At 33.2% G+C, this 27,285-nt stretch overlaps 3 protein-coding genes across 3 annotated transcripts; 2 read left to right on the top strand and 1 right to left on the bottom strand.

Annotated features, from left to right (window-relative positions):
* Window positions 1-4,324: 4,324 nt before the first annotated feature.
* Window positions 4,325-5,224, bottom strand: LOC107458382 (uncharacterized). Its single transcript, XM_016076592.1, has one exon. The coding sequence runs from the start codon at window positions 5,222-5,224 to the stop codon at window positions 4,325-4,327; it is 900 nt and encodes a 299-aa protein (XP_015932078.1).
* A 14,621-nt stretch (window positions 5,225-19,845) lies between these two features.
* Window positions 19,846-21,263, top strand: LOC107458391 (serine/threonine-protein phosphatase 7 long form homolog). The gene is made up of 3 exons (XM_016076600.1): window positions 19,846-20,513; window positions 20,630-20,732; window positions 20,853-21,263. The coding sequence occupies exons 1-3, from the start codon at window positions 19,846-19,848 to the stop codon at window positions 21,261-21,263; spliced, it is 1,182 nt and encodes a 393-aa protein (XP_015932086.1).
* A 3,967-nt stretch (window positions 21,264-25,230) lies between these two features.
* Window positions 25,231-26,206, top strand: LOC107458574 (TPD1 protein homolog 1). The gene is made up of 2 exons (XM_016076796.3): window positions 25,231-25,349; window positions 25,767-26,206. Exons 1-2 carry the CDS (start codon window positions 25,289-25,291, stop codon window positions 26,081-26,083), a joined length of 378 nt encoding a protein of 125 aa, XP_015932282.1. The 5' UTR covers window positions 25,231-25,288; the 3' UTR covers window positions 26,084-26,206.
* Window positions 26,207-27,285: the final 1,079 nt, after the last annotated feature.

Raw genomic sequence — 27,285 nt, 5'->3', positions numbered from 1 at the left:
GTAAAATTACAAAAATGCCCTTAAAAAAAATAAGATACCAGCCCGTCCCGCCCCGCCCTGGCCCGCGGGCTTGGGGTGCGGTTTAGGCGGTTTTTTAAAATTTGGCCGGTTCAAAATCTCGGCTCGACCCGCCTTTTTTGGCGGTTTTGGTGGTTTGATCCGGCGGGTTCGACCCATTTTGCCACCGCTAGTCATAGGGGACTGTGGATTTTGGGACGGGTTAGAGTGGATTTGGAACTTTCGATGGAGGCGAGTTCTATTCTAAGGAAGGTATTTTTTCAACTAACTCCTTTGTGCAGGTGTTGTAGTGAGAAATACTTCTGGAGGATATCACCAGCTATAATTTCACCAAAACATTATGGAAATGTTTGGTTCTGCCACGAGTGGAGTTATGTGTTTGGTTTGTTTTGATAGGAAGAGTAAATATCAAAGAAAGATTGCATAGGCTAGGAATTATTAGCCACGGTGATATCCTGTGTGTATTGTGTAAAAAAGATGTCGAACATATCTATCACTTGTTTCTTGGTTGTAAGTTTACCTGGCAGGTGTGGTGTGAATGACTATCTGACTTTGGGAGGCTGTGGGCTATTTCGGGTTCACTGAAAGAACATTTTGAGAGTTGGACAGAATTTGTTAACAGAAAAGAGGAGCATAACAAGTGGCCCATATACTTATTTGCAGTTATTTGGAATGTATGACTAAAGAGGAATGAGTGGATCTTTAATAATAAAGAAGCCGGAGTGAAAGAGGTATTTTACAGATTTTTGATTAGCTACAGAGAATGGTGTAATTTGAATCTCTTTGGTTGTTAAGGTAATATCGAAGATACCATTAGAGATTGTTTTAGATTTTAATTCGTTACATTTGTTGTTTAAGACTTTATTTAAAATTTTATTGCTTTATTTTATTGCGTTGAACTCATTTATTCTAAAAAAAATTTAAACGTCTTTATTTTAGTAATTTTTTTTTATATAATATGTAGTGAGGTGTGCATTACATTGTAGACAATTAAAAATATTATAAGATTGCTTAGTGGGTCTTGCAATATTGTATATCCTGCGCACATACTTTGCATGTGGCTAAGACAATTCTCTATGCGAGGGTAATAAAATAGTAAACATGTGACATATAAAGTTAAGAATAAGTAAGCCAATATTAAAATTTAAGTGAAATTAATTTAATTTTAAAAGTTAATTCGAATCTAAAAAATTTTTACACTCAGAAGATTATAAAGCTTTTATTTTCAGATAATGGAAACTTGACAGGCATATATGTGACTTTAGTTTGTGATCGATGAGAACTTAGATATATGTCCAACTGTCCATATAGGTATATAATAATATGACATTATGCACCAGAGAAGACGGGTATAATGCAAGTAAAGACAAAAGAATTTACGAAGGTGGTTGCGGGATGTTATCAGCACTCAACAATAACATTTACAAAAAAAAAAATGGCCATATTTTTCTTTCTTTCTTTATAAATATCTTACATTGGCCATTCATGATATTATTGTTCACTTAAAATATCAGCACACAATTCTTCAACTTGACCCCACTGGATATTCTGTCCTTGTTTAATATAAAAAAATATCTCCTTTTTTGTTTTGGTTCCATCCGAAAACAAAAACAAATTCTTAAAATAAACACATCACGCAATACGCATGCACATGCATGGCAGATCAAGTATTTGTTCACGAATTTTTTATTTTAATAAATAAAATAAATATAATAATTACTAAAATAAATAATTTTAAAATTTATTATTCTCTCTTATTTTGTTTATACTATAAACGAGATAATTTTATATATATCTTATTTATAGTGTAAATAAAATACATAAAAACTTATCTATTTTATTCACAGTGTAAACGAGATAAGCTAAGAGAGGGTGACAGCTATATATACAACTCGTTAACAGCATTTGACCGGACACTAGTTTGAACTTTTCAACCACTTTTTCCTCTCTTTTATCCCCTTTTTGACTATATAATCGATAAATACGACGATGGCGCGCGCAGCTGATAATGACGGAGACATTAATAAGCTGAACGAGTTTACATTATGCCGAGACAGACGACTTTACGATTAGTTTAGCTTTGTTAAATTTTATGTAGTCCCATATAGATATATGTGTGTATATAGCCATGGTTAGGATAGTCGTAAAGAACTAGAATATTATTTGTATAGTTAAGAATATGTCATTGGTAAAAATTTAGAATTTTTTTTTTATTTCACCCTGTGTTAAGTTGTTACTACATAATTATTAGGGATAAGTATTGTTTTGGTCCCTCACATTGAGGGTCGGAATCGAACCCGTCCCTGGTGTATATTTTAATTTAAAATCATCCTTAACGTATTTCAATCACAATATCAAATTCCAGATTCAGAATTTCAAGCAAAAATTCAAATCCAGTGTTCCATAGTAGACACAACAGAAAAGTTATCAACAGAACACAAAATTAGAAAATTAGAAGCTGAATCATCAATCAAAATTCAAGATCAAGCGTAATTACAGACTGTGGATACAGAAATTACAACATCAAGAATTCAACAATCTAATTCAACAACTCAACATCAACTTTTAGCATCTTAGCATCAAAACAACAATTTCATATCTGCAATGAGAGATTCTGATTCAGGAATCGACCTACCTGAATGCCGAAACGTGACCTCTGAACCCCGGCGATAGTACGTGGTGGGAACAGAACCAGCTGAGGAAGACGACGACGTCCACGACGGCATAACCACTCGGAACAGCGGCGGCAGATCTATTGGATCTGGAACCGACACCAAAGCCGCCTTGCTGGTTCACGGACGCAGCGGTCGTAGGCGAAGCAGCTGCGAGAAAGACCGCGACGAACGACCCGGTGGCAGTAAGTGGCGCCTCTGCGAAGAGAAAACGCGTGTTTTATTTTATTTTTTAAAAATTTTATAATTTTTATTAAAGTAAGGGTAATTTAGGAATAAAATTAAAAATTTTATTAAAAAGGACAATTTTAATACGAAAAAAACATTAAGGACGATTCTAAATCGAAAATTAGATGAGGGATGGGTTCGATTCCGACCCTCAACGTGAAGGACCAAAATAATACTTATCCCTAATTATTAGTTTGGAACTCTATTTTATTTCTTTTAGTTTTGTAAGATTTATAATTAGATTTTTTATATTTCTTAATTTAGTTATTATACTCTTTTTAATTTTATAATTAGATTTTTTGTGTGTCAAATATATTAAAACTAACAGAATAATATTTTTTTGAAAAATATGTAACTAAATATCTAATTATGTTCTTAATCATAAAATCTATAATTTATAAAAAAGAAAATATTTAACTTTAATATATTTTATACTGTAAATATCTAATTAAAAAACTTAAAACAGTGTAAGAATTTAATAAAAAAAAATATAGAAACCTATTTAAAAATTTAGTGATATTATAAGGATCATTTAACTTAAAAGAAGCAATAAAAGTTTTAAAATTACTTATTGATTATTGTGAACATATATTTTTTCTTCAGAGTCCTCGCCTTCTATTACCCCGACGAGTGAGTCATACACTTCCTCCACCCGATATCATCGTCCCATATATGAGAGAGGCTAGATTCGGTGATATGATGTCTCTCAGAGATTTCACATTCGACAATGCCCTGATTACGGCATTCGTGGAGCGATGGCGTCCGTAGACCCCCACACATTTCATCTCCTGTGGAGTGAGGTCACTATCACCTTGCAGGACGTGGCGTACCACCTAGGCTACGCGTCTACGGGGACCCTGTTGGGGGTGCTTCCGTGACTTTGGTAGGTGGTAACAGACGGAGACGTAACAGTTGGTGGAGCGGCTGCTGGGTGTCAAACCTCCGGTGGCTCCCCAGCAGGCGGCACAGAGGAAGGAGTCGTTCACGCTGAGCCTCGTATGGCTGCGGGATCGTGTCTGGCAGATGCCCCCTATGGACGACACAGAGACCTTCGACAGTACGCTAGATGCTACATCATGTTACTGATCGGAGGATATCTGATGACAGACGAGTCGAACAACTTGTTCCACTTGTTAAGGATCTGAGGCTCGTCGAGTTATCTGCCGACGTATAGGCCTCTGCCAGACAGCCGAGGGAGGATATCCACCTTCCCCGGGGAATGCCAGATCGGTGTAGGCGTGCGTCAGAGGTTAGGACGGATACCCGGCGACCTGCTCAGAGGGACAGGGGGTGTGAGAGATTGTAGACCAGGCGAAATAAAACAGCCATGTTTAGGCGTCATGGTTCAAAAGTACTTAATATGTGCCAACCATAAATGAGTAAGTATGCCTCAATTAAACTTGAACTCACCAGTATCCGAGGTTCTGTCGAAGGGCAATACGGAGGTTCCATGGACAGCCATTTGCAGCTTGACGGCATTGCACATTGTACTTTAATCTGTCCGATTTGATTACCCAGTACTTTGCACTCTGAAAAATACTGTAGTTCTTCACACCCTGCATCACTGCATCTCGGCATTTGAATTTGTGGCCGACTCGAAATTCTATCACACCGTCTAGGTTGTAATCCTCCTCTCCCATGTTGGAAAACAGAATTCTCTCATGCATGGCGTCCAGATCCAACGTATGATAGTGACTTGGTACATCTGATAGCGCTGGAATTAGGTGAGGGGGAGACAAAACATAGCGCACAGCTGCCTTAGCGGGCGTCTCCAGAACAAACTCCTTGTCATCACCCGCCTCAGAAGAATCACTGTCTCCACTTTCAGCAATGTACTCTTCATCAGAGTCTTCCTCATCCAACTCCATGTCCGCCACTGGAATGGCGACATGAATGGGTGGTGGTGCGAGAGGTCGGTCGTCCTGTACATAGGTCGAGTGTATAGAACCACCACCACCGATATCTCCAACATCGGCAGAAAATTTCATCACTTGCTCCGCCATGATTCTTCCATGGATGTCGAACATGAGTTGCACATGTTTGTCCCCTAAAAGTCGAAATAGTTGAAATCGGAAAACTCCATTACCCAATGATGCAAGTACCCTATGCCCCACCCTTCCAACTTCCCTCGTTTCTGTGCCATCAGCGTTGCTCAAAATCAAACTCTTCAACTTGGACAACGAATTGACATGCTGAGTGCGTAACAGAATCAAATTTTCACACTCAAATATCACTCCATTATCACCATTTCTCATACAACAGTTGGGGTAAACACACACAACTATGTATACGCTATTAGTGACCATTGTTTCCTTCTTTTTGTGAGAAAAATGGGACAGAAGAAGATATGAGATAAATGTGGAGAATGCCAAGGGTTAGACATCCTTTTATAGCTGGTGGAAAGTTGTCTCATTGTATCTCGTTTACACTGTAAACGAGATACGTGTAAAATTATCTCGTTCACAATGTAAACGAGATAAGAAAGGACGGCGAATTTCGATAATAAATTTTAAAATTATTTAGTTCAGTAATTATTATATTTATTTTATTTACTAAAATAAAAAATCCATTTGTTCACCAATAAATTTTGATATTACCAAAATAATTAACGCTATTTTTTATTCTGAGAACAAGATAAAAATAATATACTAAAAATAAAATATAAAAGATAAAAACATAAAAATTGGTGTTTTTATATTTTATTTAGTGGTTGAATTTGGAAAACTTTAAAGAATGATGATGATCAAACATTATTAAAAATAATTAAATTATAAAATTATCAAGTTGATTAATTTCATTGTATTGATTAATAATTTTATTGTGTGCAGATTTTATGACTGGGCCAAAATCAAACAAGCCCAATGTGATGACAACATTCAGCCTTTGGTACAAAAATATTTTAAACATTATGGCTGAATTGTTATTATGTTTGTTGGGCCTGAAAAGTATGGAGCAGCCCAAAATCTTGTGTTGAAAGACCAATTTTTTCATGGTCCGAAATTGAAAAGAAAAAGGAAAGAAAGAGAAGTGATTCGGTTACCCACTCTCTATTTTGGTGGAATTCAAATTTAATTAACTTGTTTTAATGTCTTGGTAACTGGAAAGAGAAAGTTGAAATTGATTTGATGACATTAATTGATTTTACACATTACTAGGCATGGGGAGTGAAAATTTAACTCATTTTAATTGCTTGCTTCAATTACATTGAAAGCTTTTTTTCATTCTCTCTCTTTGCTCTCTAGTTTCGGTCATTTCAATGTCAGAGAAGAAGATGGTAAAAACAAGTAATTAGAAGAAGGAAGCAGAAGCTAGGAAGAAGCAAGAGGTCAATGTGATAATGACTCTTGCAAAAAGAAGATCTACAATATGGCGTGGCTGAGATCTTTACCACTAATAGTAAGATGTGGTAAAGAAGCCTCAAGATCACCATGCCTAAAAATTGTAGCAATCCAATTCGGTCAGAGATGAAGATCCCTGGGGTATGGCTCGTTTCTACTTTTTGTTCATCCATCACAGAAGATAGCTACTGTAGCTACATTGGGGAAAAAGCAGAAGTGAAGCAAATAGAGCTGTCAAGGATCAAGGGTTCATCAAGGGTCAGAAATCCTTCTTGGGGACCAAGTCAAGATGGAAGGCTCAGATTGATGAAGTTTAATGAGAAGGGATGAGAGAGAAGTAATTGCATGTTGGTTTTTGCTTTTGGTTCCCTCTCTCTTCTCTCTGTTCAAACTGGTTTTGATGTTGAGAAGAAGTTGGCTCAGTTGGATTGGTTTCAACTTTGGAAGCTTTCCCTTCTATAATAATGGTTAACGGCCAAGGCTTGAAGTAAGGAGAGAAAGCACATAGTTCTCATAGCTACCCAAGCTAACAGAAGTTCTTCTCCTTCAATGTTCTTCATTTTGTATTTTCTTTAGTTTTGTATGTCTTGAGTCTCATGGTAAAAAGGCAAACAGTGTGAAATTTGTAAGAAAAAGTCAGTGAGCAAAAAAAGGCAGAGGGTACAAAATTAAAGAAAAAGTCATAGATGTCTTAGAGGTCCTTTGTACATCTATGTTGTGTATCATGATTTTGTGGAAATCTCCTTACAAGTTGGGTTAGCACTTAGCAGTTGAAAGTTTGGTAGATGACCAAGTCAAGTTCAGGATTGGGGATAGATTCTGGACTTGTCCCGGATAGAAAGGGTAGTTCCTAGGGAGAATTGGTGTTTGTAATCAAGATGATTATAGTGGAATTCCATCATTATTGTGATGGAGACTGGATATAGGCTGCATTGCACTTGGCAGCTGAACCAGGATACTTCTTGGTGTGATTCTCTCTCTTTCTTCTACTCCATTTCTGGTTCTGTTGCATAGGAGACAAAATTGAAAAATATCTCCTGTCTAGTTATGAGACAAAATAAAAATGTCTCTTGACTAGGTACGAGATAAAAATAAGAAAAATCTCCTAAAACTATTTCAAATGGCAGAAAGTAACACTCAACAAAAAAGGGCTAAAATTTAACTCCCCCTTTTCTCTTAGTCACTGATTACCATCAGTGTCATTTATTAGTGTTTTAGTATTTTTTCTGTCAAGATGAATACAAAATATATTAATTTAATATAACTAGATATAATATTTTTGCTTATATCTTATCTACTATCTATAATTTTTTATTTCTGTATTTCTGTCTCAATATCCTATTTTTATTAATTGTAATTACTGATTTGCCGTGCGACTTGTTTTTGTTTAATGGATAATTTATGATTTTAATGCTATTGAAAATTAGTGAGACCTTAGCCTAAGATACACATATAAGGTTGAGATATAAGTCAGCTGCACCAAGCCTGTCTGTTTCACTCACTGTTCGCAGCAATTCTGAAGAAGTACAAATGGTCACCATTGAAGATGAGGATCGAACTTCTTAAATCGGGGGAGACGTGACATCGGCAAATTTTAGAAGGTAGCACCTATAGATTCTTATCGAAGCCATCGACGAGGATTCGGGTGCTTGATTTCTTCTCCATACAACAAACAATTTAAAGCTTCGGAATAGCTCCGGTAAATGGCCGTCTTTAGAGGTGGAAACACGCCTAACTTGTCATATAGTTTATTGGTCTGAGCCTGGCTTATAGCTTGTTATAGAATTTTTTTTAAAGTACTAAACATAGCCTGTTATTAAGCCTGGCCTAATTTAAAGTCTGTTAAAAGGCCTGATAATTTTTTTATAAAAATATTTATATGCAATATGTCATATTTAATATTTATAAGAATTTTCAAATTCTTAAAGTATTTAAAATATACAAAAGTGTTTATAATAAAATATAATAAATTTAAAATATTTCATAATTTTGTTAATAATAAAAAAATTATTTATATATTTAATTATATGTTAACAGGTTCAAGCAGACCTAACAGACTTATAAGACTAATTAGTGAGTTTGTGTCTGGCCTGTTAACATATTGAGGCTTTTACAAGAGTATGAACTTATGCCTATTTTATAACAGGACATGATAGACTAGGCTAAACACAGGTTAGGTTCCAGATCCTTGACAGGCCGTCTGACCTTTTTTCACCTCTAGCCGTCTTTAAATGAAAGGGAGAGGAAGAGAGAATTTGGGTTTGATAGGGAGGATGAGTCTCTATGTGATATATCCAACTTATGATATATTTATATACAAATATATAATAACTAATTTTAATAATTAATTTTAACGTATAATGGTTAAATGGAGCCGTCATGCTAGAAAGTAGGAACAAAGACACACAAAGTGGGCGACCCTCCTAAACAAGCAAGCTCCATTCCTATCATCCAGTGAGTATTGAACCCGAGAGAGATGGTTAAGGGACACAGACCCTCATCCATCTATGCCAACTTGCGTTGGTAATTTAGACTCTAATACTGAATAGTGTCACTACATTTTTTTTTTTTGGTTTTCCACGGTATCCCCCAACCCGGCAAGTCAAGGACTAATCCGCCGCGGTACTGAGCTTCATTTAAGGGTTTGCCGCTAGCCAATGGGTTGCTGTATGCACAAGGTGGGATTCGAACCCCCGACACTTGCTTAAGCGGACTAGTGAGCTAACCACTAGACCAACCTAACTTGGTTTACTACATTTTTTTTAACGGCTTTGGTTTTCGGTCACGAATCACTTTTTTTTTATTGTCATGGGTCACCAATCTGAATTGCCTTCGTTGACAGACCCAAAAAGGCCTTAAAGCCTTGACGCCTTGTATTCAAACTAAACGGAGCATAGCTTTACCTGTTTTCTTAGTTCAATTAGTTGCAGTTATTCTCTTGCCCTGTTGGGCCTTCAAGGCCATTATCACTTTAAAAGTGTGACGCACAGTAAGGATTCTTTGGTGCCTCAATTTTTGCACCGATATTTCTATATGGTTGGATTAATAGAATAGAGATTTAATTGCTAATAATTGGTGACATTTATTTTTCATATTTTTCTCTAAAAAAATTTGTAATTTATTTGGTAAATTAATTCTAAATATTATATAAAATTAATGGCACTTCCCAACTTATTTATTTATTTATATACACACTTAAACATTCTTTTAGTTGCCGAATATAAGAGTTAATAAGGCAAAAAAAAAAAAAAAATCCCATTTTACCTTCTAGAACCCTTCGTTTTCTTTCTGATCGATCACATCAAGTTAGGTGGTTTAATTAACGTATTGGTAGAACGATGCTATAAATTATAAGTTAGAAAAATTATCACATATTCCGTTGTACTAGTATGAAATATCATGTTATTTTGTATTATCCAATTTTCATTATATATTTATGTTATAGTGAAGAACTTAAAAACAAATTTGTAAGTTTTGGTTGTGACATTTATTGGTTAAGTTTTTAATTTTTTAGTTTGGCTAGTAATGAGACTGAGCCACTATTTATTCTATTGAGAATTAAATTTTTATGCTATTTTTAAAACACACTCTATTAGTAACAGATATCCTAATATATTTAATTTTATATTTCTTAACAAATGATTTCATTTTTTAGTAAAATATTATAAACATATTCACTAATCTTTTTAAAGACGGTGTTTTTATTTCTTTACAAATTTTTTTTTGAGTGACAGGTTCAAGATTCAGAAAATTTTGGTAAAAAATCACGATCAAATTATGGAACTTTACGTATATATATTTTTTTATTTTCTGTATTTGATTTAGTTTTAGATTTTATTTTATCTCTCGTTATTTGTTATTTTAAAATTTTAGAGAGACAGAACTTATATATTAAGAAGTTTTGGATAAGTTTATGTATTTATTATTATGTGAACATGATATCTGACTGTGTGATTTTAAAGTAAAGACTTTTCGCTTTCATAGTTAAATATTCGGTTCATATTTACGAAAGTTTAATATTAAATAAATATAATATTAAATTAAAAGATTAGAAATAAGTAATGTCTAAATTTTTAGTACGATTATAAGGTATTAAAAGTAAGGGTGTTACGTAATATAAAGCAAAAAAAAAAATACAAAGTTAAAAGAAGAAAAAGGTGCTTTCAATTATATTAAGTGTAAAATAATAGACATAAATTTCATATTTAATTAGAATGAAATTAAAAAGTACAAGTGTGTGATCTTCTAATTAGTAATTAAGGTATTTTTTATTTTTTATTTTTACTCGTAATGTCATATAATGGGTACTTATTTTTATTTTTTTTTTATAAAATATGATAGTCATGAAATTTATACGATAATACAAATAAATTGATAGTATAATATTTTAATCCTAACTGTTATTGCATAATCCATGACTTGTTCTATTCATTTTTTTTAATGATATATTCTATCGTATCGTATCTATGTAACCATGAATAATTTATATAATAATTTTAGTAAATAAAAAATCAGTAATTTTGTGATAATAAATACTACATTTATCATTGACTAAACTAACTGTATTTAATCAAATTTGATTTTTTTAATCATAAATTAATTAGAAAAATATAATTCATAAACCTAAAAATTTAAAAATATAATTGATTATGCAATCATATTGATGATATTAAGTTAAACTTTTAGATATATTCATTAATCATCAAAAGAAGAATTTCTATTACACTTAATTTAAAATATTTTATTTTTTATAAAGTCTATCGACTTTACTATATTTTTTATTAATATTCAAAATTCCTACTAAAATAAATTTTTACTTTTTGCAAAATATAACATACATAATTTTGATTACAAACAAAACTAAGAGCTTATCATTATTTTTTATCAATTTTTAAATAATATTTTAAGCTCATTATTACAAACATATATATTAGTAAGTTAAAAAATATTATGTGCATAAAAAAATAAATATTAAAATAATTACAATGTATTAAGGTAATATGTAGGAGCGGAATTATATCATATTTAAAAAAAATTAAAATTAATTTTATAAAAAAAAGTAAAATAAAAATTTATACATAATTTGTTTAAAAAAAATAAGAGGGACATTGCCTCTCTTCCCTTGCACGAAATTTTGTCTTTGTTTATACATATTAATTTACATATTTTTAATTAAATAATTAACTATTAAAATAATTAAAGTTAACATAATAGAATAATCAGATATATAATAAACAAATAATTTAATTGTTATACATTTTAGTTTTTTTATGAATAAAGTCCAACCAAGTTAAATAATAAGATTTGAAATAATATTAATTATAATTAATTTTTGTTATATTAGACTAACTTGATTAAACTTAGTTAATAAAAAAATTTAAATGTATAACATTATAAAAAATATTAAATAAAATAGACAATATTTTTAATCTCTTGAAAATTTTTAACCAATCAATTATTCTCTGCTTAATTAATATTTAGAAGGTATAGATAATATTACCTCTATTTTATAATGTTATCTTTCAAAGAGATTTATGTAATAAAAAATTAAACATTAAAAATTATTTTAAAAAATATACCTAAATGAATAAACTACTTATTATTTATCTCTCATATATTATTGATCAACTTAAAAATAGTAGTATGAAGATTTTGTTTTGTATAAAATTTTACTAGCAATAATTAACAAGTTGAAAATTAAACACATAATAATTCATGGCATTTTAAGACTATAACCTAAATAGTTACACCATAAAATGACATATATGTGTTAAACGTATTAAAATTTTAACACAAATTGTAAAACCTTAGAACTATTTATATACAAACATATATAACTACATTCCACGATGATTTATTTGTTAAATGAGTTAAAATTTTAACAGATAAATTGTGCCATCCTAGTAAAGCAATTTATGTACCAACCAAATTGACATCATCGTAGGATGATTATTTATAGGGTTAAGTACTGTTTACGTTTCTAAAGTTTGGGGTGAAAATTAAATTTATCTTCAACTTTTTTTTGTTATTAAAATCATTCTTAACGTTACAAAACGTTATAAAATCATTCTTTTGTCCATAAATAACATTTTTTCGAATAATTTTATCCTTAAACAAAAATAAAAATTATTAAAAAAGAAAAATCACCCCACTCCACCCCACCTCTTACCCTATTCCTCCCACCTAAATCAGAAAACAAAAAAAGAAAGTTGTATCGTGACTATAGAGAAAGAGAGACAAAACGAGGAGATGAGAGAGATAACGAGAAAAGAGAGGAAGGTGGAGAGGTTGGGTAGGTAGAGAGCGGAGAGTGGTTGGATTGATAGAAGCGTCTTCGAGTTCGTCGTCTTCAGCTTTGAATTCCCCGACATGGCGGGTGCTGTGACGTGTTCTGGAAAAGGAGAGGCGACACTTGTAGTGGCTGTTGGCTTTCGACAGACGGCGATCGTGGGTGGCAGTTGGAAGGAAGAGAAAGAAAAATGGGAAGAAGAAGGAGGGGCGCACTGAGGGCCACACCGGCCAGAGGTTGATTATGCCAGTAGCCAGTAGGTTCCCGCACCGCACCATCACTTCCTTCCTCCTCTTTCTGTTCTTCATTTTTTTATTTTTGAAAAATTTAAATGTCTTTTTTTTAATTTTTTTATTTCTATCGTTGTTGATTTTGGATCTGAAGTTATAGTGATGGTTGTTAAATTGTTGTTAAATCTAAAATTTCTATTAATTTATTTTGTGGATGTTGTTGCTATTGATTCATTTTGATTTTGGTGTTACTGAAAGTGTGTTGCTGTTGTTGAATTTGTTGAATTTGTTATTGAATTTGTTGTTGAATTTAGTTGTTACTGTTGCTTAATTTGTTTGTTATCTTGAACAAAAGCTTGTTGTTAATGGAGTTTGAGGATAGAGAAAATGGGGGTTGATGTAAAGAGAGAAAGGTAGGTAAAAGAAGAAGTTTGGTTGAGAGTTTGAGTTTATTGAGTTGTTAGGGAGAGAACAAAGTTTGGATCTTTGGTTGGAGGAAGAAATGTGTTGAGAGGATGATGGAGATAGAGAGGGCTAATAAAACCGCGACAAATGGGTTAGGAGGATGATGAGCAAAGTTAATTTATTTTATAATTTATTTTTTATAAGGGTAAATTTATTTTTTTTTTAGAGTAAAAAGGATGATTGTAAAGCGTTTTTAACGTTGAGAATGATTTTAATAAAAAAAAAAGTCGAAAACGATTTTGATTTTCACCCCAAATTTTAGGGACGAAAATAGTACTTAACCCTTATTTATACTATATTAAAAAGAGGACATTCATATAATTAATTTTGTTTCAGAAGATTCTAGCAATTTGGATTTATTTTAGTTTATTTATCCAACAAAGTTTAAAATTACTTGCAATAAAAAAATATAGTTGTCTAATAACAAAAACTAATCATATCATTATACTAAAACAAAAATATTTAAATAATATTTGACTTATCTAACGCTAAATCATAAATACATATATATTAGAGTTATTCTTAAAACAGCAACTAATGAAAATATTATAACTATATTAAATATGTAAAATTTGTATAAATTCAGACTATATTTTATTTTAAATATACTTTATTATCAGTTATCCATGAATAAAAAAACTAAAATAACTACCGCATTAAGAAATTATGTTTACCTTTATGCCTCTTTAATGACAATGCATTAGTACATTAGATGGCTGAAATTTTTTGGAATGTTAAAAAATAACATTAAAATTTTATTAAATAAAATCACCTAGTGTAAAGTATTTGATGAGAATTAAAAAAATTAAAAAGATAGAGTATTAAAAAACTTATACAAATCTTTTGGATTGTATCTCTAATTTTGATATAATTTTTAAAAAAATGAAATCTAAAATAAAGAAGCTCAATCCCATTATATACTCCACTCTAAATATTCTTGGCCATACTCTATAAGAAATTATTATAATAGCGATTGAAAAAATTAATGGCTAATAACGACTGATATAGAATTTTTAAGATCAGAAAAAAGTTGGTCGCTAAATTACATTCAGTGACCAATAAAATCGGTCACTAATAGCAATCGAATTAGCGATTGATAAGGTTTTTTATACAACTAGAATAAAGTTGGTCTCTAAATCGGTCGCTATTTTTTAATTTAGCGACCGAAATAGCAACCAAAACATGAGAAGTAACATCATTGGGACTCTTGGTCACAAAATCAGTCGCCATTTTTAATTTAGTGACTGATTTTACAACCAATAGAGAGATAAGGCGAAAGGTTTCAGTTGCTAAGGTAGTGGTCGCTAAATCGATCACTAATAGCAACCGAATTAGCGACTGATCACTTTTTTATACAACCAGAATATAGTTGGTCGCTAAAATCGGTCGCTATTTTTTTATTTAGCAATCGAATTAGCAACCAAAATAAAGAGGTAACGTCTTTGGGACTCCTGGTCATTGAAAATCAAACCTTATTTGGATTATATTAGTCGTTGATATTTAACCTTTGCAAAAAATTTTAAAGAATAAAAAATCTTTATATAAAATAATTTATATATATATAAAAATAGTGAATAACTAGTCTTTATTAGAATTGTTACTAGTTGAAAAATATTAGATCTAGCGATACTAATATGAAAAACAAACGTGCTAAATGGTTTGATTTTAGAAGTGGTTTGATTTTTAATTAGTTTGATTTTATAAATGTTTTGATATTAGAAATGGTTTTAATTTAATAAAAATGATTTGAAAGAGTTTGAGAAATAGTTTGGAAGGGACTCGAGAAGGGTGGCAAAATTCGAGTTTTAGGGGAGATGCTGCCGAAATTTCTATAAAATCCGAGGCTTTGTTTGAAATGTTATTTAGAAAAAGATTGGATTTGAGAAATTGTATTATTTGATTTTTGATTTATTAAGAAAATAGTTATGTTTCAAGTTTAATTCATTTAAGCAATGTATATGTTTTGAGTTCGATCTATTTAGAAAAGAATTATTTTATGATTTAAATTATTTAAGAAAATTATTATGTTTTAAAGTTGATTTAAATATGAAAAGGGTTTATGTTTTGAATTTGACTTAAGAATTTTATTCCGAGGAGTTTTAGTGAACTTTAAAAGTAATTGAATTTTGATTGAATGATTTCGTTTTGCAACGTCTTGGTTTTGCTTTTAAAATTGGTTCGAAACTTCTGATTTGTATGATTTGGTTTTGATTTGATTTAGAAACTTTATTATTCAATTTAAGAAAACAATGATTGTTAAGGATTTCTAATGAAATTAGAAAATGAGATTGGTTGTCATTCCCCTAAAGTCTAGACACCTTGCTGAGGCGTTTAACTAACAAATGGTTTCCCTTTTTCTTTTGAAAGAAGAATTGGTTTAAGTAAAATTATTTTAAAGGTTTTTGAGAATGTCACAAAGAGGTGGTTTTGGTTTAAAAGAAAAAAAAGAATATAAATCGGCACGTGTGATTATGAGAATGATTGAAAGGTTACGAGAGAGTGACGGAAAGTAAATAGTTATGGTGCCGATGTGAAAATGTTAAAATGATTGTGCGGGGGCACCCGTAAATGTGGAATGGCTTGCAGGAGAAAGGGTCACATGCTTCAACTGGAGAATCGGCGCCTGTAAGTACTTGCAGAGGTCATGTTTGGCATACTTCAGCTAGAGAATCAGCCTCTGCAAGAAGTTTGAACCTTGCAGAGGTTATGCCGTTAGAATACCTTATCTGACTTGCGAGTCGGATTGCGTCGGGTGCCGGTCAAAATCGATAAATGAGCTCACTATCTGTGATAGGAATAGGCATGCATCATCCTTGTTTGCATATTTTGCATTAGGTTCGGTGTTGTGAATTGTTTGTGATTAATTGAGTGTGTTTGTGATTTTCATTGCTTGTTAATTTGAACTTCTATGACTGGTTATTGTTCTGGGTCCTTGTGTCGGGCTGCGAATGTTTGAACTTTGATAATACGGATTTAATTATCTACTCCCACCCCTACTAAGAACTCCCCAATTCTTACCTCTTATTTCCACCCCTTTCACCTATAGGTGTAAAGGTTTACTGTGGAGCTGTAGAAGCATAGAAGAGTATGTTTATGAGTTGAGTTGTTCGAATTTATTTTCCCCTCATCGTTTATTCTTTTAGTTTTTAGAGAGGTAGGACTTGTAATTGATATTCTTTTAATAAGTCTATGTATATAAAGTTATCTGAATATATATACTTTTGTGATTAAGTTATTTAAAATAAAGTCTCATTTCGTTTTCTTAATTAAAGTTTTGGTTCGTATTCACCCTCAATATTGACCACCTCGAAACCATGGCCTCCGTGGATACTTCTATATCCAGTCACTTCTCTTCCAACATGGCCATTTAAATCTCCTCCTAAGAAAATCTTATCTCCCAAGGGTATGTCTTGGACCAAACTCTCTAGATCCTCCTAAAACCTTATCTTGTGTTTTTTGTTCGAACCCACTTGCGGTGCATAGGCGCTAATCATATGAATAGTACCTCCTTCCACCATAAGTTTGATATAGATTATTCGATTACCCACCCTCTTGACATCTACTACGTCCTTCTTCCACTGCTTATCTACGATGATGCTTACCCCATTCTTATTCTTCACCTTTTCCTGTATACCAAAGTTTGAATGCGGAAGTATCCAACTCCCTAACCTTCGCGCCGACCCATTTTATTTCTTATAGGCACATGATGTTAATCTAATAACTTGTGAATTTGATTAAAGACCATGAATATGATTGATTTGGAGAGGACAGTGGTCTCATCTTGCTCACGAATTAGGCAAGTTTAAGATGAAGAATCCCCTCTCTTGTGTTATGATTATGATTGAGAATTGATATTGAGCACAATCTCGTGAGGACGGTGGTATGCAACACTCATTTGACATAATGTGCATGAGGCTCAATGAGGACGGCGATACGTAAGGCTCATGGAGAAAACGAATTTGATAAGTGAGGACAACGATACATAACGCTCACTATACTTGAAACTAAGAGTACAGCTCAGTGGAGACAGCGATACGTAATGTCCACGTGAGATTGTGAGTACGACTTTGTAAGGACGGCAATACGTAACGCTCACTGAAGACCGGATGAATGATCCCCCATGAGGATGGTGATATGTAGCGCCAATGGAGAGGATGTTTTCTGAGATAGGGATGGCCTACCAACCAACATGTGAGGTCATGGCCTGTTTAGGAATAGACATACATCATATATATTTGTGTATATTGATTGGGTGTGCATCTTGTTTTTGGCTTGCTTTGTTGAATAATTGTATCTATATGCTATTTGAACTAATTGTGTTATCTGTTCTCTCTACTTGTGTATTCTTTGTATTATTTTGTATGAGTTTGAATAACTGAGAGATCCATTATGCTGGCGATGATAACCCTGAGGGTTGTTCGTGATGTGATATATTGATATAATTGGATAATCAAAATGAGTTTGATTGATACTTGAGTTGTCTGGGTAGAAGCAAGGATTGTGAGTCCCACTTGCTTTGGGTTGAGATTTGAGATCACTAGTATGACTGAGACTTAGTCTAGTTACCTTGTTTGAATTAGAAAGAACCCTAGGCTTGAATCTTGAATGATTGGAATTTAGAATTGCCTAGTGGATTCATATCTTTTTACATAATCTCTATTTGGCATTATCACCTTATTGGGAACTTTTGGGTTCTCACCCGTTATCGGATTTTGTTGATTTATAGATATAAGATATGAGGCACCTCGCTGAGTGAGCTGGAATATTGATGAAGTGAAGACTTTACTACTTTTTATTTATTTTGATCTATGTAGTACTTTTTTCCACTTTTTCTATATGTATTTGTATATCCCTCTCAGAGTTCTGTATTTTGGAGAAACAAGTTGTATTATGTTTTAGCCGGCCCTTTTTCGCAGGCCGAGACTAGTACTTTATGTATGTTTTCTATGGATTTTATATATATCTTTAGTTCTGTATACCGATGCTTTCTTATCTTATGCACTTCGAGTGTGATAATGGTTATCGCTTTGTTCATCTTTTTTTCACAGGCTCCTAGTTATATTATTCTTCGAATATATGTATGTATCTTTTGTTTTTAGGTGTTGTAATGCCTCACCACCTCTAATTTACGACTATAGCGTAAGGTTTTGTGTGGTAGGGTGTTACAATTTTGGCAAAGTTTCTTCTATAATTTGAAGTCTCAGCCAAATATAATTTTTATTTTCTCACAAACCAAACATATTTTTAAATAATTTTAATGAAAATCGGCAGAGTTTTCCCTTTATTTGAAGACCTTCGCCAAAAAAAATTATCAATTTACAAAAAAAATGTTGCAGGCATAAATTAAACAAACATTAATTCAATAAAACATCAAATCCTATCCGTTTTAGAGTGCAACCTTTTATTACTCTGCAACTTTTTTTTAGCAAACAAGGATTTTGAGAAGGCTCTACTAGACAACCTTCTCCCACTTCTTTCCTAAAATTCTATCATAAAAAAATAAGTAGTTCAAACAAAAAAAGAAAATCCTAAAATAGAAATAAAGTTTGGGGTAAAAAACACAAATAAACCATGGGAGGAAAGTTGTTACATGAATAAGCCAAATTGAAGATTGATTCACGAATGAGCCAAAGCATACTTATATGTAATTCGAACCTATTTGGTTCGAACTACATTTGCATATAAATCGAACCTATTTGGTTCGAACTACACACACATAATTCGAATCTAATTGGTTCGAATTACACACGAATAGGTGCCATCACATAATTCGAACCTAATTGGTTCGAATTACTCATGATTAAGTGCCACCACAAATTTGAACCTAATTGGTTCAAATTACGTACAATTGGGCTATATAAGGAGTTCGAATAAAGCAAATTCGAACCACTTCTCATTTCCCATACCCCACCAAATCCCAGAGAAAATGACCCAGATTCGATCCGAAAAATAGTAGAACCAAAGACTCAGCTGATGGGGGACGATCCTGTAAGGCTGTACCGGTTGGACGGGGTTGCTCATATAGCCGGGGTCATCAACGACGAGGTTAGTACATAGAAAACTGTGTGCACACGGTTTATTTGAGTTAGTGGTTTTGCATGTGGTTTTCGTGGCAGTTTATGTTAGTGGTTTATCGTGATGGTATTGCAAATGGTTTATATTAGAGGTTTTACATGCGGTTTAGTTGGTGGTTTATGGTAAGTGATTTTTTGTAAATGGTTTTATATGCGGTTGTGTTAATGGTTTATGTAAGTGGTTTATGTTAGGTGGTATTGTTAGTGGTTTATTGTAGTGGTATTGCAAATGGTTTATTTTAGTGGTTTTGCATGTGGTTTAGTTGGTGGTTTAGGGTAAGTGGTTTTTTGTAAGTGGTTTTATATGCGGTTGTGTTGATGGTTTATGTAAGTGGTTTATGTTAGTGGTTTTATATGCGGTTGTGTTGATGGTTTATGTAAGTGGTTTATTGTATTAGTTTTTTTTGTTACCAGTATTGTATGTGGTTCTAATAATGCGGTCCATTTAATGCGCAGCCACAGTGATGCATCAGGAGCATGCGGCGGCAACAAGGCATGCCACTCGATGAGCGCTATGTTCCCTAGTTGCAGATGGCCGGGTTATACCATCTGGCTAGGCTGAACGATAGATGGTTCCAGTTAGATGAGCCCCTTGTCAGCGCCTTTGTCGAGCGGTGGCATCCTGAGACGCACACCTTCCATATGCCCTTCGGAGAGTGCACGATCACACTTCAGGACGTGGCGTACCAGTTGGGGTTGGTAGTGGACGGGCATTATGTCAGCGGTTGCCTTACATATTTCCATATGTATATCGAGGGTGGACGTCCAGCTTGGGTGTGGTTCGAGGAGTTGCTTGGAGTGATTCCTCCTCCGAGCCAGGTTCAGAAGTTCGCAGTAAACTGCACCTGGTTCCAGGAGACATTCGGAGAGTGCCCCGAGGGAGCCGATGAGGAGACTGTGCGGCGCTTTGCTCGTGCCTATATCATGATGTTGTTGGGCACTCAGCTGTTTGCCGACAAGTCTGGCAACCGCATTCACATCATATGGCTTCCCTACGTAGCTAGGCTTGAGGAGATGGGTTCCTATAGTTGGGAGTCTGCAGCATTGGCATGGTTGTACCGGTGCATGTGCCGAGTGGCAAACAGACATGTGGTGAAGTTAGCGGGCCCACTTCAGCTACTTCAGTCCTGGATCTTCTGGCGCTTTCCCAGGTTTAGGCTTGCTGGGTATGATACGTGCAGCTGGCCTTTGGCATCGAGGTACGCTACTTAGGCTTTTCTATTTCAAGTTAAAATAGCTAATGTTCATGTACGCTTGTACTGTATTACAAATCTGTCATACTTCTGATTAAACATAACACCCATGTGTGCTGCAGGTGGTCAGGTTACAACCCTTCCTACAGCGAGAAGGGTCCTAGAGTGCAGAGCACGAGATTGAAGATAGACATGTTACAGCCCAGGGATGTGAGTGTTGTTCCGGTTACTTTTATTTGAATAACTAAACATCAGATGTTTCTGTAGAGGGAGTTGGCGTGACAACATAGCTATTTTTTTGTGCAGTTTATTTGGATGCCGTATAGCTCCCCTGAGGTACTTCAGGTTGTGCATCTGGAGGCGTTGGAGCCTCGACACATGGCGGTGTGGCGGTCTGTCACGTCGCTGATATACTTTGCCGTTGTAGAGTGGCATCAGGTAGATAAGGTTCTACCGCAGTTCGGTGGTGTGCAACCTCTCCCGCGTCCCGCCCTTAACATCGACTTTCTGATGTCGAAGGACGGGAGAGGAGATGATCGTTGGTTCCCATCCGCTTTACAGCATTGGCATATTCTTTGGGAGACCCATGTGGATCACGTCCTTCGGTTCGATGTTGTTGCTGACCCTAGACCTTCGCACACCTACCTAGACTGGTGGAGTCAGCATGGAAAGAGGTTCTTGTCACCCGAGTTTTATTTGGGAGATCCAAGGGGCGTTCCTATTCCTGTCGAGGTGTCACAAAGGGGTCCTGGGTGAGCTCCTGACATGGATCGAGTCGACGACGTTCCTGATAGGCGTCGGGTTGAGAGGAGAGCTCGTGTCGCGACACGACGGAGCCAGCGTGAGTGGAGGTGGCTAGAGTAGGCTATGGGGGAGGCTGATGAGGCAGGTAGGGGTGGTGGTCGAGGACGAGGGCGTGGAGGCAGACGGAGGGCACCCGTTGCGGGCCACGACGATGGTGATCTTCGTGACGTGGACGGTGGGGGAAGGGGTGCAGTCGGGGTTGTTAGTCCCCATCATGGCGGCCTTGGTGGAGAGGGGTACGCCACCGGAGATCCCACTGCCCATGGTGAGGCTGGACTTGGGGAGGGGCCGCTCGGAGATTACTTCGTTGGAGTTCCCCCTGACGATCACACACTTCAGGAGAGTACGCCATGGGTGAGTTCGGACAGCACATTTTCAGACTTTCTTGCCGATGTTGGGTATGATGGGGATTTTGGTGGATCCCCCTTCTTAGATGAGATCAGTTCCATCATGCATGATGATGAGGCTGCCCATGGGCGGAGTCAGACGACGGGGACACATGCACCGTTACATGTCGATCTGAATGAGCCTCCCTCCGTGCCTTCTCCTGAGTATTTCGCTTTGGGTGGTACCCCAGCTTCGCCACATACTGTTGGGTCACATTCAGTTGTCGGGCCGTCCTCATCTCGACCGGTACATGTCCAGGCTAGGACGCCTGCACAGCCAGCCCCGCAGGACAAGGACGAGGATGACGAGATCGAGGATGAGGAGCCGCTTATCCAGAGATGTCAGAGGACACGGGTTCCACATCGTTGCTTCACGGGGTCGCACCTGTTTAGATGATTTCTGTGCCGAGTTGTATGTTACCTATCTTCGTCTATGTATTTTGTTATCAGTGTTATTTCGTATCCACCTTTAGATGTATGTGTGTGTTACTATGAAAACATCTGTACTTTACGTTTTGATGTTATTTAATTTCCGCATCATGTCTTAATTAATTTAATTCATAGACTAATTTATTCCCATGTGTGTTCAACAGATATTTCGTTTAAAACTCCTTAAACGAAACATATTCATCAATTATGATCCCATGCACGTAACATATTCAGGTCTATTCCTTAATAATTCGAACCATCTTGGTTCGATTTACAATTAGTGGAATTCGAACCAATTAGGTTCGAATTATGTGATGGCACCTATTCATGTGTAATTCGAACCAATTAGGTTCGAATTATGTGTGTGTAGTTCGAACCAAATAGGTTCAATTTATATGCAAATGTAGTTCGAACCAAATATGTTTAAATTACATATAAGTATGCTTTGACTCATTCGTGAATCAATCTTCAATTTATCTTATTCATGTAACAACTTTTCTCCCATGGTTTATTTGTGTTTTTTACCCTAAAGTTTGTGAAATGTAAAAATGAATGATAAAAACTTATGTATTTTTGTAAAATTAATTAATCTAATCCCAAAATTCTAATTAATAATAAAATTAACTTAATTAATCTAAAATCAAGTCTAAATTAGTCTAAATCCAAACTTAATATAATTTATATCCTAATTACCCTAAACCTTAACCTAACAAAATTTAAATCCTAAATACTCTAAGCGTAGCTAATTAACTATATATCACAATTTCACAACATATAATTTATAAATGAGAATTAAAATACTATGTCATAATTAGAAATAAAAATTACGTAATAACTTTAAACTAATTATAAGATTAATTATTTTAAACTAATTATAAAACTAATTACTCTAAACTAAGTATTCTAAATTTATTTTATATCACAATTTTATAATAATTCATTTACTTCGAAACAGTGGCAGCACAAAGACTTTTTTAGCATCATCATAGCGACGGCTAATGATGGGACAAAGGAGTATAAGGTTAGGGTTTAGCAAATACAAACAATAACAAAAAAAATAGAAGAAGGAAGAGAAGCAGACATAACTGAATGAAAGAGGAAGGGTAACGTCGCAGCTGACGGTGGTAACTAGTGGCGGTGGCAAATGACAGAGGCGGCAACTAGCAGCGGCAGCAAACGACCGGCCGCAACTCGCAGGGAGAAACAATTTCCTCAATGGTAGAAACAAACTCCCAGTGGATACTCCTCGATGGCAACGATGACCGGAGTCATGGAAAGTAGTTGGTGACGGTAAAACAACGGTGAATGGTGGCGATGGTAGGGCTAACGGCGAGAGAGAAAGAGAGAGGGGAGAGAAGTGATATTGAAGATATTGCAAAAATGGGAGAAAGGGTTCGCCAATTCAAATTTATGGTCCATTTTACTGGTGAATTTACTAGCGAAATTTTTCACCAATACCAGAATGGGGCATTTCCTTTAATTGTCTTACCATCAGTTTTTTCAATCGTAAATCCAACGGTAAAATACGCACCATCTAAATTTATTTTCGCGTCATTTAATATCATCAGACTTAGGGTTGAAAATATTAATCCGACGGTAATGTCTCGTTGGATGACGAATTTAGTATTGTAATTGTTGCAAAATTTGCTAGTAAAACCGACAGTAATATAATAATATTCGACACTAAATCTAATGGTAAAATCGACAGTAATTAACGTTTTTTGTAATGTATTAACCAATCTTATCAAAAATGTTTTTCATAAATAAAATATAAATAACTAATTATTAACTAAAAATAAATTGAAAAGAGAGACAGATTGGATAAAGAATCAAGCCAAAACACACTACATTCACTTACTATTGTTATGCATTTTAAAATAGTATAATGTGCATTTTAAGATAATATAATAATAAATATTTATTATGACTTTGACTGTCATTCAATTTCTCATTCTTATTTGAATGTAAAATAAATAAATAATTTGGATCTTTTTAATATTATTAATAATTTTACCTACATAATTTATATAGTCAAATGACATAAATATGTATTGAAAAATAATGAAAATGAATTTCTTTCATTAACCATCTGTAAAATATTGAGAGAGGTGTTAGAAAATCAATAGACTTTGTAATATATAGTTATTAGTTAGTCACCATGAGTATTAAATATCGTCTTTCTTTAAAAGAACAATATTAAAGTTTAGTTGGATAAATTTTTTTGATATATATATAAAATATTATGTATTTATACTTTTAGTATTTAAAAAAAATACTCTTAAAAGTATTAAAAAAATATTTTTAATATCAAAATTTATTGTTATATTTATGTCTATTAGACTGTCTTTATTTACTAGAACAGAATATTAAGACATAAAAATAGAGATATAAAATTGTATCTGACAAGTAAAACATAAATAAAACTATTATATATTTATATACTAAAATATTGAATTAGTGTATTTTATTAAGAAAGACACAAAGACTAAGGAAGAGATAACTTATTTTTTTATTATCACAATCAAATTTCCAAAATTAAATATTTTATCATTTTATTTTTGTTCTAAATTTTATTTAAAAAAATAACAGTAAATTAGACTTCTTATTATTTATTCTATTTTATATTCAATTTATCACTAAATAAAAAATAAAAATATTAATTTTTGTATTTTTATTTTTTGTATTTTATTCTCAATATCTTGTCTTATTTTATTATTACACATGATCTTACTTATAATTTTTTTAAATTGTATCAATTATTTCACAAAATATAATTATTGTTGTTTGTGATTTTAAAAACATTTAGTTTAATTTAAAAATTATAAATTATTTTTTAAAAACTAATTTTATTAAGTTACTTTTAAAAAATAAAAATAAAATCCGAAACCAAGTCTAAAATACAAGATTCCATCGGATTTGGGAAGTCAAATCATACCATTTTTTTCCCTCGATTCAAACTTATATATTAAATTTACAAATCAAAGATTTAATTATTTAGATTTGAATACCTTAAATATAAATTTAATTTATTCAAAATATGCCATTGTAATTAATTGATATAAGATTGTGCAACTATAAAAGGCACACCAAAACAGTGTTGAAATACATTAGATAAATTCAAGAACTTATCGAAACAACATTGATTTAATCTCTCAAAAAAAAATGGCTGTCACTAACAACATAATTATCGGCATATTTCTCTTCTTTGCTCTGGTTTCTCAATGTAATTATTTTCAAATGCATGAATTTCTACTCTTTTTCTTTTTTTTTTTTTCATTTTATTGCAAAGGTGAGAATTTCAAATGAAAAAGTCTAGGAGGTCAACAACTTTATTAAGTTCTGACTAGTATGTAATCAACAAAAAAAAATGAGTCATTGGATAAAATTTTACACTATCAAATTATCATTGATAGCTATTTGATGGCTACAAATCACAAAAGTTGCTGACCTCCTAGCACTCTTCATTTTAAATTAGGTGTATAATAAAAATGAGTCATAGTATAAAATATATGTTAGAATATAAAAAATATAAAATAATATGTATGTATATATACAATTATAACCGATTTAATTTTTTTTTTTTTTACGATTACTGATTTCAATTTATTTGTTGTTTTGGTACTAATATATATATCATCAGGTTATAGCCAGTGCAGAGAGTCTGATCTTTTTCTTACGCAAAAACCAACGGGGGCTAAAGTAAAAGGAAAGCCAGAGTGGCAAGTTGATATAACCGCCAATTGTGCTAAATGTGATTTTCGGGGAGTTAGTGTATTTTGCTCAGGATTTCAAACCGTAGAGCCTATAAATACGTCAATTTTGGGCAAAGAGGAAGGAGGACTTTGTCTTGTTGCTAATGGTCGACCTATTACTCATTCGCAACCTGTTACCTTCAAATATGCATCGGACACTTCTTTTCCTTTTCACGTTCTCAAGCAACAAATTGTTTGCACTTGATTTTTCTGTACTTAAACATCTCTTTGTATACTTATATTATGTAATTAAAGAATAAAAGTTTCGTACTAAGAAACAGAAATAAAAGTGAAAATATATTATATATGATATTATCTTATCTTTTGATGCACTATTGTTTATAATAATAGCATTTGAAAATTATCATTCTATATTATTCTATCTATGGTTTAAATACTATTAATATATTTAATTTAAGTTGTAAACAATAAATTGTATGTTTAATTTGTGATTTGATAAGTGTAACCTAAAATTATGGCTTTTACCTTTTATGCATAAATAAATTAAAAAAATATTTAAGTTACCTGAATCTCCTAATTAAAATAAATTAATTACACAAAAGTATGTTTTTATAACATTATATAAATAATCTAGAATGATGTTATTTTAGTTTGTACACAGATAATGTTATAAGGTAGCACAATTTATATGTTAAAACTTTAACTCGTTTAATATATAAATTATCCAAAAATGTAATAATTTATATTTGTGCATAAATAGTTTTGGCGATGTCAAATTTTTGTGTAAAAATTTCAACTCATTTAACATATAACATGTAAATCTTGCGAAAAATTATGAGTCTTAAATGGATATAGATCGTAGTAAGCTTTTCCAATTTATATCCTGTGGCTTATAGATAAAGACAAAAGTCCATCATCATAAATAATTTTAACGTTTAACGGAAAAGCTCTGTATACAAGCCCTAATGACTTGTATGGTTTACAAGTTTATTAACAAATAAAACTCCAAAATGCGCTCCAAGGGTTACGTTGTATACACGCGCTATATAGGAATCCCGCGTATATCTAATTACCAAATTTAAAAGATTTGTTTCCTTCTTCGTTTTCATTATTTGCAGATTTGCTCGTTCTTCTTCTCGCGAAGCTTCCCCTGGTTTCTTCGATCGTTCTTTTCCTCTCCTTTCTCACTCGTTTCTTCTTCGTCATTTACTTTAGTTCCTCTCTCTGTAACTCCAGCTTCGTTTTCTATTTGATTTTTCGTTTTCTGAAATCAAAATTTGAACTCGTTTTGAAGATAATGGATGATTCAATCTCAGATTGTCAGCTGAATCCAGGCGAAGTGGACTATGAATTTGAATCTAACGAAGTTCCTGAGGTTTGATTTACATAAGATTATTATGAATTTTGTTGAGTAATTTGTATAGCATTGTGTAGGTGAATAATTTG

This window comes from Arachis duranensis, chromosome 1, assembly GCF_000817695.3.
Source record: "Arachis duranensis cultivar V14167 chromosome 1, aradu.V14167.gnm2.J7QH, whole genome shotgun sequence".
Taxonomy (NCBI): Eukaryota; Viridiplantae; Streptophyta; class Magnoliopsida; order Fabales; family Fabaceae; genus Arachis; species Arachis duranensis.
The sequence above is the reverse complement of the archived record's forward strand: the minus strand, read 5'-3'. Positions and strand labels throughout refer to the sequence as shown.